This window comes from Antedon bifida, chromosome 6 (assembly GCF_963402885.1).
Source record: "Antedon bifida chromosome 6, ecAntBifi1.1, whole genome shotgun sequence".
NCBI lineage: Eukaryota > Metazoa > Echinodermata > Crinoidea > Comatulida > Antedonidae > Antedon > Antedon bifida.
Window position 1 is genome coordinate 25,543,828 of NC_136231.1, and position 18,995 is coordinate 25,562,822.

Below are 18,995 nucleotides of genomic sequence, written 5' to 3' on the forward strand. Positions count from 1 at the left end.
TGCATTCGAGTAGAGTTATAAAAGTTTGTTATTTAGCAGCAATCTTTTCACTTTAGTTGTTATATTCATACTAAAAAAAAATTATATAATTATGCCTACATTCCCTTCTCAACAATGACAATAAGGAGAAAAAAGCCATGGTTCTGATGTAAAATATTATATAGAAAGTAAATACAACAAAACCGGAATAATATAATAAATATAAACAAATAAATATATTGAAATTGTAGGTCATCCCTGATAGCGATGTATTCAATTGTAAACATAAAATCTAAGCCTTTTGTTACAGATGCATTTAGTCTTTAATAAAGATTAATAAAGATGTCCTATAATGCCTTTTATATATTCACAATCTATGTATTAAACAAACATCATTATTGAGCACCTTTAAGTCGCTACTCAAAACTCAAATTATCTGATATTTTTGGCAGGGCCATGTTGGAATGGCACTATATTAAACGATTGATTGATTGATTGATGCTCAGGTTATTGTTATTATTAGTATAATATTGGAAACAGTCTTGAGAACATATAATATCGCCACATTATTGGTACTGAAATAGCAACTATTATTAGTCGGGCAGTTTCATTTTTTCTTTAAAACGTTAACTCCAAAACTCTATATATAAATTAATGTTACATTGCATTATTTTCAAACACACAACATGTACCGTGGTTATCGCTGCGACATCACACCAAATATGGGAAGAAACTTGCCATCTTCTTACAAATATTTTACTGTTTAAAATTTGGTATCAATGGCGGACTAGTAACAGGCTTACAGATTTTGTGCACACATATTGCTAACTCCAGCGTCCCCCACAACCCACCCAACCAAACCGCGCAAACTCACCCCACCCCCACAACCCAATCGCAAAACCCCACCCCTCGCAACCCACCCACTCCCCATCCTAACAATTCTTAGGTATATACAAGGGTCATTCTGCATCGTGTCGTTCCTCAACAAACAATGTCTCTTGTGGATATAACCCACATTCTTTAAAAGTCTTAGCACCATCTAATGAAGTAACCTGGAAGAAAAAAATAAACATATTAGTTTTGCTTAATTATGATACATTTTTACATTTACAAAATATCACCAGAGTAATATTATCTCATTGGTAAAAATGATCGTTAATGTGTTTCGCTGTTAATGATTTGTTTTGTATAGTAAACAATGAATATGCCATATGCTTTCCAGACGTGGCAAACACGGAAAAACACATTTTTTTTCTTTAGGCTCTGTCTACACTATCAAACTTTATGTGACAAAAGAAAATGTGATGTGCTCATATAATTATAGACATGATGATGTTATATCACTACCATATTTGAGCATATCACTACCATATTTGGGTTTGATAGTGTAGACAGAGCTTTAGACGTAAGAGGGGCACTTACATCTCTTTTTGGCCATGTAGTTAGTAGTTTATATTCTTCTGTACGATAACCTTTTGAACCAATGAAGTAAAACAAAGTCTCTAGAGCATGACTGCCATAAAATCTACGGATTAGGGTCTCTCCATTAGGTAGCCTCATTCTGAGTGTGCTCACACCATCTTTAATATCGGCGGGTGGTTCTTCCGATACTTGTTGTTCAAGGGATAATCTCATTGCCTGAAAAAAAATTGGATTATTTTTTAATTGACAAACTGATAATGTAGACACATTCAAACTCAAAAGACAATTTATCCTAATGAAATAACCATAGATATAAGGACTAGATGATCAACTACAATGTAATCATGGCTTAAAGGTCAACATGGAAAGGGATCACCTGATATGACTGAGGCAGTCAGCCAATCAGATACACCAATTACACATATTTTATTTTCATTTTGTGATAATTTTCAATATTTAAAATAATTATATTTTAATGTCAACTACCTACCTCTTCATTACCATGTATATATATTATAAATAACTAGATGATCAACTACAATGTAATCATGGCTTAAAAGTTACCATGGAAAGGGATCACATGATATGACTGAAGCAGTCAGCCAATCAGATACACCAATTACACATATTTTATTTTCTGTTCATTTTGTGATAATTTTCAATATTTAAAATAATCATGTGTTAATTTCATCTACCTACCTCTTTATTACCATGTATATATATTATAAATAAGAACTAGATGATCAACTACAATGTAATCATGGCTTAAAAAGTACCATGGAAAGGGATCACATGATGTGACTGAAGCAGTCAGCCAATCAGCAAAACACCAATTACACACATTTTTCAATATTTAAAATATATTTTTATGAATGTCAACTACCTACCTCTTCATTTTGTTCACGTTCCTTTCGTTCTCTGTCCTCTCGTTGTTGTTTCTCTCGTTCTTCTCTTTCTGTCCTTTCTTTTTCTTCTGCCTTTGCTCGATCGGCTATAAGCGATTCTTGATAGGCTGCATCTTGTTCTTGTCTAAGTCGTTCAGCTTCGAAACGCTCAGACTGTAAACGTGAAAATAAAAAAAACTCTGCTTTTATTTACCTCTGCCAAGGAGATATGTAGTCGATCACGTGTGTTTGTGTGTCTGTTTGTTAGCAGGATTACTCAAAAAGTTATTGCAAAATCTTTCCCAAAATGAAAATACAGATAGATATGTGGTTAAGGACCACCCATTAAATTTTAGAGGCAATCCGGACCAGTGTCCCAATTCTGTACCACTTTTTAGTATTATTTTCAGACTTCTAGTGTTAAAAGATTGGAGACAATTCTCAAAAGCCGGCAAGAAGTCTTAAAGTAAACTGAAATTGCATTTTCTCGAGAACTACTTGTACAAAAAACTTCATTTTTATTTTAAAACATAATTGTGATGCATGAAATTGCTGACAATTCAAAATTGTACACATGCATGATTAGTTATTACTTACATCTTCTGCCATAGATACAGATCTTTGATGATTGAATACATCAACAGAATGTATCAACGCTGTCATCATTTCATCTAACGATGTGTTTCCTGAAATATTAAAAATACTTAATATAAATTTATTTATTTATGCTAATGAGGTGCCTTTTGTCAAACATTGACGCAATAATAATATTTGATTATTATTATTACAAATTTTGCGGTTTGTTTTTAAAAGTACCCTCTATAGTTTTGTGTATTTTATCGATTTGTATACTGCCCCCTAAATTCAATTTTCAGGCACAAAAACATATAAAACAAAACAGCGGTGCAGTACCCTGAGGATTGCCATGAGTGCAAAGCACTATCAAATTGGTTCGCCATATAAAAAGTGTATTTTTTTGCTTTCCTCATTGCTCCCAATATTTCAAGTTTCCAAGTAAGGAATTTACAAATTACAAACAGCACAATATCATATTATATCTATGTATTTCATTTAATGAAAATATGAAATATCTGCCCTGCTCCTCACCCTGTGATATTGAAAATACTTCTGCATTTGACCTAGACTTCATAACAATGAGAATGATAGGGAACTGGTCGTCTTGTATATTGCGTACTGTTGATGCTGCCATGCTGCCAAAGTGTTCTGTACACATATTTAATAACCTGCACATAATACAGAAAATGACTAATAAATAATTGTAAAAATGATAAAGTGTAAATCAGCACATACTATAAACACTTTTGATAACAGTTTAAGCTACAGTAAAGATATCATGGGAACTAGACTTGTATGAAGGCAGCTGTATTAAAGAAATTGGTTTAAAACATTTTTTTTTATTTTATGTGGCCAAGGATTATCAATAATAAATCAATCACTCACTGTCCTCTCAGATAGGTGGTAATCCCCCTGATACAGGGGATATTTTATGAAGTGACCAGTTCAACGGGGTAACCCCCTACTCGTCTTGAAAGATGAACTTCTTTAACTGTGTACACTGGACGGATTATAGTTCGTATCCGAGATACTTAATGCACATAATAAAGAACACAACCACTAAATAATTGGACCTAGGAGCAAGTCGGTCTCGAACCCATGCCAATATTGTTGGCTCTGTAGGTACGATAAACGGTGTTCCTTCCTTAACTGCTCGGCCATTTCGACTCGCTCCTTATGTATTAAGAACAATGTTGAGTCATATAATGTACAATCCTATTTGATTTAGCAATACCGAAGGATAAAATATTCAATAATAAACATACACTTTATAAGCACTAACCTTGCTTTATTTATGTCCAGCGTTAAATCCCACGCCCAGGTCACAAAATGATGGCTAAGATAAGACACGATGCTTTCTGAACATAACAATTGACTACAAAATACATTAACCTGTACACTACGATCATGATGCAGATATATTGCTAAAGGTTTCCTCTGTAAAATAGATAAAAAATCAAAGAAATGTCAGTGACGTGTCAACCAAGCAAGTATACTTCAAAAAACAAAATGTGCGAGAAATTGATTTTGAAAAAAGGTTGAGAAATTATCTTGCATCATTGAGGCATTTGCTGGCATTGACTACTTTTAAAGATGTATTGTCCCAAAAAAATTGAATAGGCCATTTCGCAGGTTTATCACTTTTAAAAAGACAAAATAAACATTTAATTTAAAACAAAAACCAATTGACTTTTTCTTTTAATTACAGTTTTTTCAGGTACATCATTTTTTTCCGATCCAATTTTTGGTCAAAGTTAATAACTATTATGTGACATTAAAATGGCATGTTCAACAAAAACATTTAAACAAATTTTTTCAGGGGTGTTTGACAAGAATAAATAAACTGAACTTTAGCTTTACTCACATCAACTAATTGTGGTTTAAAAGCTTCCTTTGTAGCATCATCTAATGATCCTAAAAAGAAGAATGGATGCGTTTGCCCGTAACGTTCCTCAAATTCTTGTGTAAAAAAAGTTAGTGCTTCAGTGGGATCATCAATTCCTGATGGTACTGAAAATCAAAAAATAATAATCTATTAAACAATAGTCAATAATTACTTAACAATAATCAATTAACAATAATTTATAACAAATAAACAATTGACAATAAGTTAAATAACAATCATCTAAAATTTAAGGTAAAGCTTCGTTTTTATTTAAATTTAATCATTTAATGAGATAGAGTGATAAATATGAAACACTTTAATGCCAATAGCTCATGCAACTAAACTATTTTTAAAATTTGGTGTAGTTGCAAAAGCTATCATAATATTGATTGATAGTCGTGTGCAAATAGATGTTAATGCATTCTAATCGTTTGTCATATTTGGTGCATCTACGTCTCTGCTACCAGAACAAAATAATAATTAAAACAGAAATTTATGTAGCGCCAATTCAAAAATGTATCAAAGGCGCTGTGTGCAAATAAAGCCAGGTCAATACAAATTCTGAAAAAGGTGTGTTTTTAAGGTATGTGTTGATTAACATTTGCCAGAAATCACTTACATAATAGGACAAATTAGCATTACTTACATAAAGGTTTAAATTTATGAGATTGGCCATTATTGTCATCACCAAAAAACTGTGCATCATCGTCTAAATCAAGAGTATCTGTTGCATCTTCAAACTCATCACTATCTGTGATAACCTCTTCATCATCTTCTGATTTCTTTAAAAAAAAAGATTATAATATTTACAATTAACACCTGATTCTATTTCTTAGTCATAAAAAAGCATTAAAAGCTCTGTCTACACTATCAAAATTTATGGACAAAAAATGCCCATATATGGACATGATGATGTCATATCACTACCATATTTATACATATCACTACCATATTTGTCACACTAGTTTGATAGTGCAGACAGAGCTTAAAACATTACAATAAAACAACTTTAAAGCTATTATGCAATGCAAGTGACGCGTGTATCGATGCAAAGTTTCGTAAGAACATAACACATCTCACCAGTGGGGACCGGACATCGTTTTCTGCTTTGCATATTTTGCAAAAGTGATGATTCAACTTGTCGTAAGAGGGGGTGGGAAATTGATAATATTTTCTTACGTTTTGTTTTGTATTATTTATTTATACTAGGTGACCTCTGCCTTCAAAGACTGGTCTACCAGAGGGCCCAGATTATGATCAGTGGCTGTGATGTACTAGTACACCGGGGTAACCCACTACTCGTTCGAAAGATGTACTAGGTTCTTTAAAGTGCACATGAGCTAGATGTGTACGACCTACGGTTTATAGACATTATATAATTACATACTTACATGTGGTTTTGTATGGTTTTCCTGTTTTCGACAAAATGTTAACCTATGATTTGGAAAGTTAAAATTGCAGTCAGCTAATGTCAACTGAAAAAAAAAAGAAATTAAACATAAATTTGTTATAGTTTCAATTGAATAAAAACTTATTTGGTAAAAGTTTAGTAATAGTAAATGTTCTAAAGATATAATATATAGTATATAAAATATAAATTATATAGATATACTGATTGATATACAAGTTTACAACTTCAATATACCAATGTATTAAATAATAGTTTCTGAATAAATCATTTTTATTGGATTTCATTTTGTTTATATGCCACAGCAAGATTTTGTGTTTTTGTTCTACTGAAAGATGAGCCCGTATCAATTTTATCTCTAGGACATCTGCATATCAAGGTTCCGGGTTCGAATCTCGGTTGGGGCAGCATTTCTCATTCTCACATATTTCCTTATATTTATCATTGCTAAATGAATCAACTAATAATCAGTATATCAACCGGCGGTTTGGATTTTATTCTGTTCTATACAAAATATAATATATATTTACAAATGGATGAATACAGTTTTGTCAGTCAGTGAGTGTTTCAATTTCCTGACAATGTAATGTGCATAAAAAGTCACTAAAATACCGTGTCATCTCCATTGGCTTGTGGCCAATCTAACCAATTTTGATGTCGAACTGCTACAGATGTTAATGTGTGAACGTCTATTTTAACTTCTCTTATAGTCTTGTTAGCTGGATATGAAACTTGCCGTTCTTCTCCTGTGTCTTTGTCTACAATCACTAATTCAAATCTCTGTAGAACTTCAATTTGTTCCCTGAAAGAAAAATTGTATCTCTCAGTAAGCATGAAAAAGTGTATGAATAATAAATGTATACAATCTTTGCTTGGAGAATAAACACTACCAAAATAGGTCTGCAGTACACCATGCATTTCCATAACTTACAAAATACACGGTGACTTTCGTAGTATAAAATCATGGGCCTATAAAAATGTATAGGTCTATGATAAAATTATAAATCTCTTATCTAATTTGTAAACTTGTTGCCTGTCTCGACAGCAAAACATTACATAAAAATAAACAACATTATGGACAGTTATCATTATCACAGAGAATAGTAATAAATATACTTTCTTTCTTCAAAACAATTTTAAAATAACAAATACAATAATAATAATACAAATTTTCATTTTATTATTGAAGAATTATAAAGTAAATTCACTTTACTGTATGTGATTTGATTCCCGTTTGGCCAATAAAAAGTACATAGCAACAACTTATTTTAAACTTATGACATATGGAAAAGCTATCAGATTACTATCCAATGAGCACAGAGAAAGGTGACATAATATTCTATTTATCCAATAACGAGACTCAAAATTCTATGACACAAATCACAAGTTATAAAACAACCAATCAAACTGCTTACATTTGTATGACATAATGGGACAATTATAAATCAACCAATCACTGAGCAATCTATATATGCAAATTACTATACATTTTTTGTTTGTTGCAAATTCATTTATCATAAAAACTACAGTTCCATAAAACAACAAAGCAATATCAAAATTATATCTCTATAATCAAAAGCCTCAAATAGAGGCACACCACAAACCCAATTAAAGTTATAGCCAATCAACAATCAAATGAACCCAACAACTAAAGGTGTATAGCCAATCAAATGCATGCATGATTACATCATTATTTAAATAGAATCAAGCAATCCAGTTACAGTATAGTTAAATTAACAACAATACATTCTTAATTGATCCAAGCACTCAAAATTTAATCTTTTTTTTGTAAATACCCAACCTGGTTTAGATTTAAATCTTTTGTTAATGTGTGTTTGATAATCTCATAAAGGAATATAATAGTTACTTCAGAAATGCAACCAGCATAATTTGTGTCAGATTTATACCTGTACCTATGATGTCATACACTATTTATAGACAACACTCAACTAACACACCCACATAAACATGCCATTCTTGTCAGTACAAAAAAAAAATATAAAGCATGACAGAAAATAATTTTTGTAGCTACAAAGTTAATGAAAAATCTTATACTAGTGTTTGTGTCTAGTGGCCCAGGTTGGGGGTGGGGAGTAAAAATCATATCGATGATGGTTATGGTATTTTTATGTTAATTGAAGGAATTTGTGATGTACAGTAACAATAGAGTGGGCATAATGCACCTATCACATAGAATGCCTAGCTTTTATTTAATAAAGTGCATTATGAACTAGACAATAAAAGCTATCTAGCCATTATTTATATATGTGTGTTAATAGTTGGTGACCTTGGAATATTAAGTTAGTTTTACTATTTTTAGTTGGGTAACAAAACATATTACAATACTGCATAACAGTTATTATGTTCACATCTCAAAAAACATTGGATTTTTAGAATCTTAGGATTACTACATTTTAAAGTAATACTTTGCTTTTAAATAAAATACTTAAATATTTGGTATATAGATATTTAAAAAGTAAAATTTCTGAATAAATAACAGTAATAAACTTACTCGTCATTTTGGTTTTCTTCTATAGAGTCAGTTTCTGGTATATCTGGTGTTAGTAAGTATAATTTGTTATACAGTGGTAAGTGAAGACTTGATAAAAGATCCTATTAAAAATAAAAATATGTATTATAAACAAAGATTTTATATAGATATCAAACTGTAATGTTATCAGTTCAAAAAGTGATTCTCCATAGAGAGGGAACCAACAAGATGGCGGCTGCAATCGACCAAATCAGATATGCCCTACACTGTATGCAATACTATACGCCTGTGTTGAGCCTATCTGCTTGAGAATGATATGCAACGCAGCGTGTTAAGCGTATAAACACGAATGCATTCTATGTGATCCTCGTATACAAAAAATGTGATTAACAATATATTTAATTTTATAATCTTCACTGTGCTTTGACAAGAATATGTGTTGTAATGTATGTGGTCTTAATGATGTATTATATTAGATTATTATTTTTTATATTAAATAATGCTTCTGAACACATTTACGACCGCCATCTTGTTGGTTCCCCTCCTATTGGAATCAGTTCTCAGCCTTCGGCTTATTACACCTCTTTGATTAAAAATGACATTGACAGGTCTAAGGTCAATTGATTATACCTTGTTTAGTGCTATAGAATAATGATGTTTTGTTATCATTTCTTTTGTCATTTTTATTTGTCTATTAACAAGAAGATGAATAGGTAAAGTTATATGAGTGTGTTTTATAGCCAAATACCAGGTCGAGGAATACAAAAGTACAGTAGAATCTTTCTATTTGCTTTACGTACCCTGATTTTACGTTCCCTGGATTTTACGTACGCATAAAATGACAGATGACGTCATCATTTTTAGTAATATATTACTAAGAACATTTCTATTTATAACACTTTATTTAAAGAATGCACATATACTTTTGTTTGTTTATTAATTCTTTTCCACACACATCAATATACATTTTACTTAAATATTCAGATTTAAAAAAAGTATGAGTGTGGAAGGTGACCAAATAAGTTGAAAACTTTAGGATATGGTCACCTTCGTTAATCATCAGAACGGTATTTAGTTTGGATACCCAGACAAGCACACGGGAGAAAAATTATCACTTAAACAATAATTACAGATAAATATACGAAAATGATCAAACAAATGAAGCTAGTTAGGCTTCACAGCTAGACCTCACATTTGACTAGTTCTAGCCTGGCCTATATTAGTCTAGTCTAGCTAGTGATCACTGCATGCTGTAAGAAAAGTTGGCCAACACGGCAGCCTTTTTAGCTACGATTTAAGTATTTGAGGGCCAATTTAAGGTCAACCTAGATTTTACGAATCCCATGTTTACGTACGTAAAATGAAGGTTCTACTGTAGTAGTTTTATAGTTTTGAACAACAAAAAGTAAAATTTTTATTAGAATTGTTTGTGTTGGAGATAATAATATAAGTGTTTTATTCTTCAAGTACACAGAGTCAACATTTCCATTTCCTGAACATAAATCATAAAAAATCCAAATCTAACTTCATCAGATAATACTTTCCTCTTCTCATAAACCACATGATATTGATAACTAACTCCCATAGGGGCAACCATTTTTATGATGTACAGAGAAATGTTTTTGGTAAATGGTAGAATTTCCATAATTTAATTTCCAATTTCCAAAATGAGGAAGTCAGTTATATTTCCAACTTTGTAGCACAATTAAGTGAAGAAATGGTACAGTGTAATATAACACTAAAACAGAATATTCTGCAACTAGAAATTATACTCACGTTATCTTTTGCTATAATTCTACCCCCTCCCCAGCCTCGTACGTCCATCAGTAATACTGGTATATTTAGTTCTTCATTCAACAGTTTTTTAATTGTTGCTGTATTGAAAAAACAAACATACTGTACATTTAGTTATTTCTAACAAGAGTGGTTGTTGACAGATCAAATACTGTTAATATGAATATTATTGTTATTAATATCAACTTTTTTTTGTGCTAGTACCGTATTTATTTATTTGTTCTCATTATATTTTTTATTTTCTTTTCTTCTTTGTCAAAATTAAATGTGAATATAAATGAATGAATGAAAATAATAAAACACTGAATTCTCACTATGTATGTGTTTTTTCTCTTTTAATGTGGAGTTATACTTTATTTTATCTGAATGAAAGTGCTGCTATAATATTAAGTTCATTATTATTTAGTTACAGTATATATATTTATATATATATGCACTGATGAAGGGCTAGTGTTGCCCGAAGCTCTGCTAATTTTTCTGGCTGTTTTACTTTATCGTTTTGATTTAGCTTTTCTCTTTTTTTTTTGTACCATTGAGATCCACTGATACCCACAGCATTGTCATTTTTACAGTAATTTGCCTTTGGATTTATATTTTTTATACAGCTATTTAACTGCTGCTGAAATAAAAAAAAGTTATTTTGAACAACTTCAGGAGTGGTTGACAGATTCTCAACGGATCAAATAGATTAAATGTTCTCAATATGTGTTGTCTCTTTGGAGTTACCCTTGTTTTATTTTAGCTGAATGTGGTATTATATTTAGTTATTTAACTGTTGTTATAATAATAATGTTTTTAACAACTGTGTTTGTCTTTTAAACAAATATAGTTTATATTATAAAATATTTCAATCACTTTTATTAGAGTTCTTAATTTTAGAAATGTTAATTTTGAAAAGCAAACTGCAGGTTGTCAAAAACATTTTAACTACCTTGAACACAAAGTACAATTGAATACAGTTATTAATAAGCACAATTGGGTTGACCTTCACTACTAACAAACTGTAGATAACATATATACAAGAAGCATAAGGCATTGTAATGCAATATCCTTCCTGTCTGTGATGATATATAAAAGCCTTGTTTTGTTTTTACTAATAACGGCAGTAACAAATTCTGAATTTTCTGAATGAATGCAACTATAAATCAACGTTCTGCAAACCATGGTGGGGTTGAGGTGGGGACTATTTTGGTGGTTTGGCCGCGGCTAGGTCCCGGGAACCGGATTTTAGGCCGCATAATAAAAAGTTACGCTGCTATAAATAACTGGTGTATAAGCACACCCTGGGATAAATCCATCTTTAAATCTGGAGTAACATAAATTATGTAATTTAAAAATCTTTTAAGCTATACATTTAAATTATCTAAGGTTTTAATAAGACACTCTTCTTATGATAATAGAAGTACTGGTATTTGGTATTTTAATATTATTTAATTTATTGGGTTTTTAATTATTGTTTCACTATAAGAAAACAATAAAATATATAAAAATGAAAAAGAAATATGCATTTTGAACACAAGCAATCACAACCCTAAAAGATCACAACAAAAACAGTGTTATCCGAGTATAATAAAATAATATCATATATTTACATACAGTACTGTACAGACACAAGAAATTAACCCTGTTTTCATTATATTTCCATTTTAAAATTTGAAGCAATTAAAGAAAACTCTTTATTTAATTAAGAAATTACATGTATATTTTTGAAAACTAATAAAAAGCCTTGTACACAAGTTTCTTCGTTCAATACTATAGTACTGGTCAGAGGACTTTCGACATTCCCGCTCGTGTTTTCCTGCTGTTTTTCTGGAGTGTTTGTGGATTCATTGCTGGATTGTTGATTGAAATTTGCTATTTCTAAAATAAATTATTATCGCCGACAATGGCCTAGTTTTTCACGCTAATAACGTGGAACAATGACTTCGGGATAAACTGCTAGCCGGAAATCGCTGCTCGATAAAGCCGTTCATGCGTGGATTGTGACCTTAATGTATTACTCGAGGATAGTGATGCTCGGTCAACACTCGTTCAAAACACGCAAGGAATGTCAAAAGTCCTCTGACTATAATATTTAATAAGATTTACTTTCAAAGTTTAGTCGAGTTGTGTAGATAGTTTCAAACACCATAAAATGTGTGAACAACTTACAAACTGCCATGGAGTCTTCAACTCTTAAATGAATTCTTCTGTCTCTATACTCAACATCAAATTGAAGTCGTCTGATCCTAGTAGAGGGCGGTGAATCAAAAGCTGCTGATGTACATGCGCCATTGTTGGGTGGCGAGAAACTTGTTGTAGGAACCCTAAAATAATTTTTACATTTAGTCTTTTTAAAACCTATTTATTCATTTAAACTTTTCAAAACACTGAACTGAATTTCAATAACTAACTTTCCAAAAGCTGTACAAACCCTGAAAAATTAATTTTACAAAACTTACTTGACTACTGATGGAGTCAGGTCCATCATTTCAGTGTCCGGGACATCTTGACCATGACCGTCGGGCACCAGTACACTATTAACAGCTTGTTGTAGGTTCCAGTCCGACTGTTCCAAGTGTGCTAAAGATTCCTCAAAATCGCTTATTCCGGTACAAGCCTAGATATTATATAACAAAACAAATACTGAAATGTGCAACAATCAAGTAATTAATACCAGGGTTGGCATTTATAAATATTTGCTTATATTTTTGCTTAAGCTGAAATATTTAAGAAGTGCTTAAGCAAATAACTTAAGCTTATTTATCAAACCATCTTAGCAGAAAAATTGTCTGAGGTAAATTTTACTTTGCTCAGCGACCCTTGGCAGCTGATACAGTTTTCTAAAAGTAACTGCTGGTTAGTCAAATTGGTCGTACCTTTCCCGAAATATTAGTTTTGCTCGTCCAATTTCTAGGCCATCTTACTGAAGATCGATATCATTATTTTAGCGTCCATGATACCGGGGAAAACTAGCATAGCCTTCACGAACGTTCGATGTCCGGCCTAGCACGCTCACGTTGTCAGAAAAGAACTTTTCTGTTGCAGAAATGAGATAAGACCAAATTTTTCAGGGTGTTGCTCGTCTTAGATTTAAGACAAAATTAAGAAAATATTTTTGCTTAGATCATATATTAATAAATTTGATTTCGGCAAAATCAAGGATTTAAAAACACTTTTGGACTGGACTATAATAATAGTATGTCTGGTTTTCTGAATGTGTTTCTAATGGTAAAAAATTGGACATCAAGAAAAGTTTTGTTTTGGGTTTCCAGAGAGTTTGGTACTGTATTGGGACAGTATTACTATTATCATATTGTATTATTTATTAAAAATTATAAATAGAATAGTACTATAATAATAATTTGTTATTCTGCAAAATGAGTATGGTACGCTGATGAAATGAATGACATTTTCTAGGTTGATATTATCACTATTCTTTCAAAACCTTGCATCTCTCTTTTCTGACATATGATTGGGTTATCATATTATTGTACCCTGTGTTTAATTGTTAGTGTTATTTTTTATTTTTAGAATAAAACCAAAAAGAGGGCCTCTTTTTAGTAGGGTATTAGTAGTTTAGGCTAGGCCTAACTAGTTAGGCCAAGCTAGTTACGTTAGTACTAAACACAATTGTATTTGACACATCCTATGTATAGTGAATTTATATACAGTTTCTACTACCACAAGACCCACCAACTGGTCTAGTCTAGCCTAGCCCCCACGGATAAATCGGTTCAGGACGTTATGTCTGTTTTTGTTTGTCATCATGATACCAGTCAATTTACCTGGTAATATATTTACATATACAGCAAGAAAACCTTATATAAAACGTTAAACGATTATTCATATGTTACTTTATTGATCTATCTGCTTTATATTTATGTATAAATGGATAATTCCCAATTTACACTGCTTCTTTTTACCTGAAAATCAGCTAGAATTTCATCCCTGTTCGTCGCCATTTTGTGATATGCGCATGCGTATACAGAATTATGACAGCAGTTATTAAATCCATTGTGTTTTTTGTGTGGGTACAAAATGTGATGACGTAAACTTCTAAAAATTATATTCGTCATAATCTGGCCCTCTGTTGTTCATTTCATTTTGGCCTGTTCAGACTTGAAGATAATGAACTGCTATTTTCGGAAGTACTTAGAACTTAACAATAGCAAGAAATCAAACATATATAAATGGAACTAACGTCGTTCTGGTATCTGATTCAGTGTAGTTTTGAGCTGTCAACACAAAACATTATTTTTGTCTGCTGTTAATAGTACATTTGAATTTAGTGGATTACATTTATTCAGAGCAGCCTGATTTCTAGCCTGTACCCTATATAAGCCTATCTACTATTTTATTTCTCAATTTACGCAGATTAGAATGAGATCGCTTCAAATCGGCTACCGTGAGGTAAGTCTTATAATATTGTTAAATCTAGACTATTGTTGTTAGTATACAATCATAAATAAATAAATCAATAAATAGCATGGGCTATGTGCCAAAGCCCGCTGTCATAATACTTGTAGGCCTACTGGTATGATACTTCCGCGTGACTTTAATTACGGGAAAATACCACCGCATAAAACTAAGTCTGCGCTACGTCCTTCCTTCATTAAGCGTGGTTCCCACTAGAACGCAACGTAGCGACGTATTGACGCAAAGGGATGTATTGCGTAATCACAAGTGGGAACCGACGACGCAACAATGCAGAAAATCGCAGGTTTGATTTCACGCAGGCGGGGGCAAACACAATTATTGGAAGGGTATTTTCTTACGTTGCGTAGATTGCGTTACGTTGCGTCGCTAGTGGGAACCACGCTTTAAAGCTTGGTTCCCACTAGAACGTAACGCAAGGACGTAAACGCAACGCAAGCGTTTTAACCAATAACAAGCGAAGTTATAGACAGTTAGCAAACACAAGCGAATAAGCCATCGCTTGTGATTGGTCAATTCACTTGCGTTGCGGTACGTCCTTGCGTTGCGTCGCTAGTGGGAACCACGCTTTAGAACGTACGTTACGTACCTCCTACCTCTTACGGCGTCTGACGATAATTATGGCAGTTGATGACAGATCCAGGCTGGGTAAGGGGTCAAGAATGCGGGAGGACACGCCAAGTCTTTTTCCCCCAAAAACTGTTTACTTCAAAACAATTGCGGCACATTTGGAAAGACCGCGCACACAGGAAAAACATAGGCCTAATCTACCTTATCATATTTGTTTAGTCTCAAATTCTTACGTAAAACGGTAAACGGAAAAATTGATGAAACAACTAGTAAGTTAATCCAGAAAAAGTCATAGCTCACAGCGCCCGACCGGAACTGATGTTTTACTCCCATTGCCTCGTCCTTCGGATGGAATGTAAAGCCGTTGGTCACGTGTACACAGTCATATTATAGTGCACATTAAAGACCTTGGTTGGTAGGCCTAGACTATTCGAAATCAAAACAAGGCCATATACATGGCTACAGTCGCGTGCTCAAGTTAGTATTTACCGACCGACCAACCGACCGACAATAGTGAGATGTAGAGTCGTTGTACGCGACTAAAAAAAGCAGGGGATCGTCTCCAGATGTGCTGATGTGGTAGGCGCTGCACTGCTGGATGTCATGGGTCCGTGGAGGACCAGTTAAGTTTCCAGTTAAGCTTGAGGAGTGGGACCAAGAATAAATACATTTTATTTCTTGTTATTTTTTATTGGAGGCTTTTGATGCTCCTTGTTGTTAAGGAAACGCTACTTTACTGACTTCGGATGATTGGCAGCACCATGGAAAATCCACAGGAAAACCCCAATCCATTAACAATTGCTGTGGTTTCTGGAGATTTAAATGAAGCAAAATCTCTATTGCAAGCGGGATTTCCAGTGAATTCAAAGAATAAGTACCGACACACGGCTTTACAGGTATTGTATTTAACAATTTCAGGAAACTTTAAAATGAAAAAATGCGTTTAATGTAGGCCTATTGTATACTTATTAAAGAAATTCTTCACGTCTAAACCAATGCTTAAAGCCTCTCTCAGCACTTCAGATTATTAATTTTATCTGTCAATTTTGGATCAAACACGAACCATAAATGTTGTACGTAGCTATAGTAATCAGCCAAGTTGTGTTTGACAACCACGTCCATGCCAGCCTACACATTTGAACATGTGGGTGGACAAGGGTAAATTCGATCCCAGTCGTTTCTGCGACCAGAAGAAGTCCGGCGGCCAACACGCGCGCTTCCTGCGTGTTTTTAAATGAGGATAAAGGGTCTATTCTAATTTAAATTAATATAAATCTATACATTTTTAACATTCACCTAGGCCGTTTCGATATCTAATTTTAAAATGGTGCAACTTCTACTTGAACACGGAGCAAACCCAAACCTTCGTGAACCAGTTACGGGATGCATTCCACTTCACGATGCCGCGAGATCAGGTGCTACGACTACATTGGAATTGCTGCTGGAATACGGAGCAGATGCGAACAAACAAGACGAAGCCCGCGGAGATACGCCTGCGCACATCGCAGCAAAGAAAGGACATTTAGAGGTGAGCTAAATTATCCGATTATTATCGTCACTTGATCTTGAAAATCAAGATTGACAAAACGATAGGGTAGGCCTAATAATCGATCCGGTAACAGTACATATCATGTTGTTTGTGCACAACCTGCAAACAATATTATTTTGAGCAGACTGGTAGGTGGTACCGTATCCTACCATCTGGGAATGCTGGGTGGATGGGTTAAGCAGAGAAACGGTCAATCGCAATTGGCCCCCACGGATCTTTCCCAGGGTATCGATTTGTTCTCATTTGGAGAGAGACATTTTGCGGCTACAAAGGACCTGTCGGTCGATGGTCATACGTTCTTCCGGCCTACCAGGATCTGCTCTCTCCCGATTTTTTGGTAAGACCACCCTCCCTGGTAAGACGTAGATGTCAAAATCGAAGCGATCCGCGTGAATCTTGAAAGTTGACCAACTGTGGCGAATTCACCGATTTTTTTTTTCTTTACCATGATTGTCAAGTGCGCGTCAAGAGTGTCTGACTGCCAATTTGGCTACCTATAATTCATCTATTTTCTTGTTAACAGGCCTTCGAGATGTTATGTCACCGAACTGATATGACAATCAGAAACCATAATGGTCAAACACCATTGTCAATTGCTGACCAACACAACGAGTTAAGAAACTGGATAAAAGAAAACACTGATCTTGGACATGTGTCATTGAAATTAAACAAAATAGACCTAAATATGACGTAGACAACTATAGAATTAGTATAGGCATCAATATGGCTCAGGCAATAATTGTATATATTTACGAAGTTTACCCGAATACTCCATAATATATTTAGAGAACGTGATTTTAATATTTTTGTTGATTCTATCTTATATTTTAATCTATGAATTATTCAATGAAATAACATATATTTAAGATATTTTTTTTCTACTTTATAAAATATATAAATAGAATATTATTCGCAAATTTAACTTCTTTCTTTACTCGTCCATTGCTTTTAATAAGTAACTGTGTTTGTCTGAAATCTTTTATATTCTTTTGAAGATGTTTTATTATTATATAGTATGTTTTAAATTTATATAAAAATGAAATGCATTTATTTGACTGTTTCACTCATAATAATAGATATAAGTATTAATAATAGAGCAAGACAATCTACTTGGATTCATAATACATCATCATAATCATGTATCACAATTATTATATTACTGCAGTAGGCCTATTAAGTACTGCAACATGTTTAATAAAAGCCTAAATGTACAGCTAAATATTTTGCTTTAATAATTCCATTATTTTCCGCAAGGCCTATATCTATAACCCGGAAAGGTTGTAAAATGTATTACTTTCCGGTAATTTTTAAAATCACAAAAAGAACAGTTAGAGTATACAAAGTTGGGATTCCCAACATTTTTCACTGCTTTAATTGTTGTTCGATTACCGGTTCTACATTCAGTATAAATCCTTTTAGAATTGTACCAAAGCGGTTAAGTCATGCAGAATTAAACCTTTATAATCATAATAATAACTTCTGATTCTGATTATATTATAACATATCTAGAAGCAAGTAGTATTCAAACATTGTAAAACGCATAAAGCCAAAAACCATAAAAATGTTTAGATACTCCAGACGATGGATCAAGGGTTTTTAAAGATCGTTTAAAATCGCATTAAAAATACCGGGTTATGCTGAGGAGGATTTACGGTTACCAATCACAAGGGAAGGACGTACGTACGCGCACCGCAAGCAATTTGACCAATCACGACGCATGAATCCCAAAGTATCGCTTATGATTGGTCAACTCGCTTTCATTGCGCCTCCCCTACGTCATTTCGTTTTGTCGGTGGGAACCAAGCTTAATGCATGGTTCCTACTAGAGACGCAACACAACGACGTAACGCAACGTAAAGCTTGGTTCCCACTAGAACGTAACGCAAGGACGTAAACGCAACGCAAGCGTTTTAACCAATGACAAGCGAAGTTATAGACAGTTAGCAATCACAAGCGAATAAGCCATCGCTTGTGATTGGTCAATTCACTTGAGTTGCGTTACGTCCTTGCGTTGCGTCGCT

At 33.2% G+C, this 18,995-nt stretch overlaps 2 protein-coding genes across 3 annotated transcripts; one reads left to right on the forward strand and one right to left on the reverse strand.

Annotated features, from left to right (window-relative positions):
- Positions 1-895: 895 nt before the first annotated feature.
- On the reverse strand, positions 896-14,413 carry LOC144844237 (FAS-associated factor 1-like). Of its 2 annotated transcripts, none has more exons than XM_078701035.1 (15): positions 14,345-14,413; positions 12,881-13,038; positions 12,591-12,745; positions 10,422-10,519; positions 8,667-8,767; positions 6,767-6,956; positions 6,138-6,221; positions 5,393-5,528; positions 4,726-4,871; positions 4,144-4,298; positions 3,393-3,529; positions 2,883-2,971; positions 2,289-2,459; positions 1,402-1,617; positions 896-1,031 (listed from the first exon to the last, which is right to left on the reverse strand). In XM_078701035.1, the coding sequence occupies exons 1-15, from the start codon at positions 14,381-14,383 to the stop codon at positions 939-941; spliced, it is 1,968 nt and encodes a 655-aa protein (XP_078557161.1). In that variant the 5' UTR covers positions 14,384-14,413; the 3' UTR covers positions 896-938. The 2 variants fall into 2 exon arrangements, with proteins under 2 accessions (XP_078557161.1, XP_078557160.1); XM_078701034.1 differs by having other exon boundaries at positions 10,422-10,521; positions 12,536-12,745.
- A 126-nt stretch (positions 14,414-14,539) lies between these two features.
- Positions 14,540-18,113, forward strand: LOC144844276 (uncharacterized). The gene is made up of 4 exons (XM_078701120.1): positions 14,540-14,831; positions 16,123-16,321; positions 16,726-16,953; positions 17,498-18,113. Exons 2-4 carry the CDS (start codon positions 16,172-16,174, stop codon positions 17,666-17,668), a joined length of 549 nt encoding a protein of 182 aa, XP_078557246.1. The 5' UTR covers positions 14,540-14,831; positions 16,123-16,171; the 3' UTR covers positions 17,669-18,113.
- Positions 18,114-18,995: the final 882 nt, after the last annotated feature.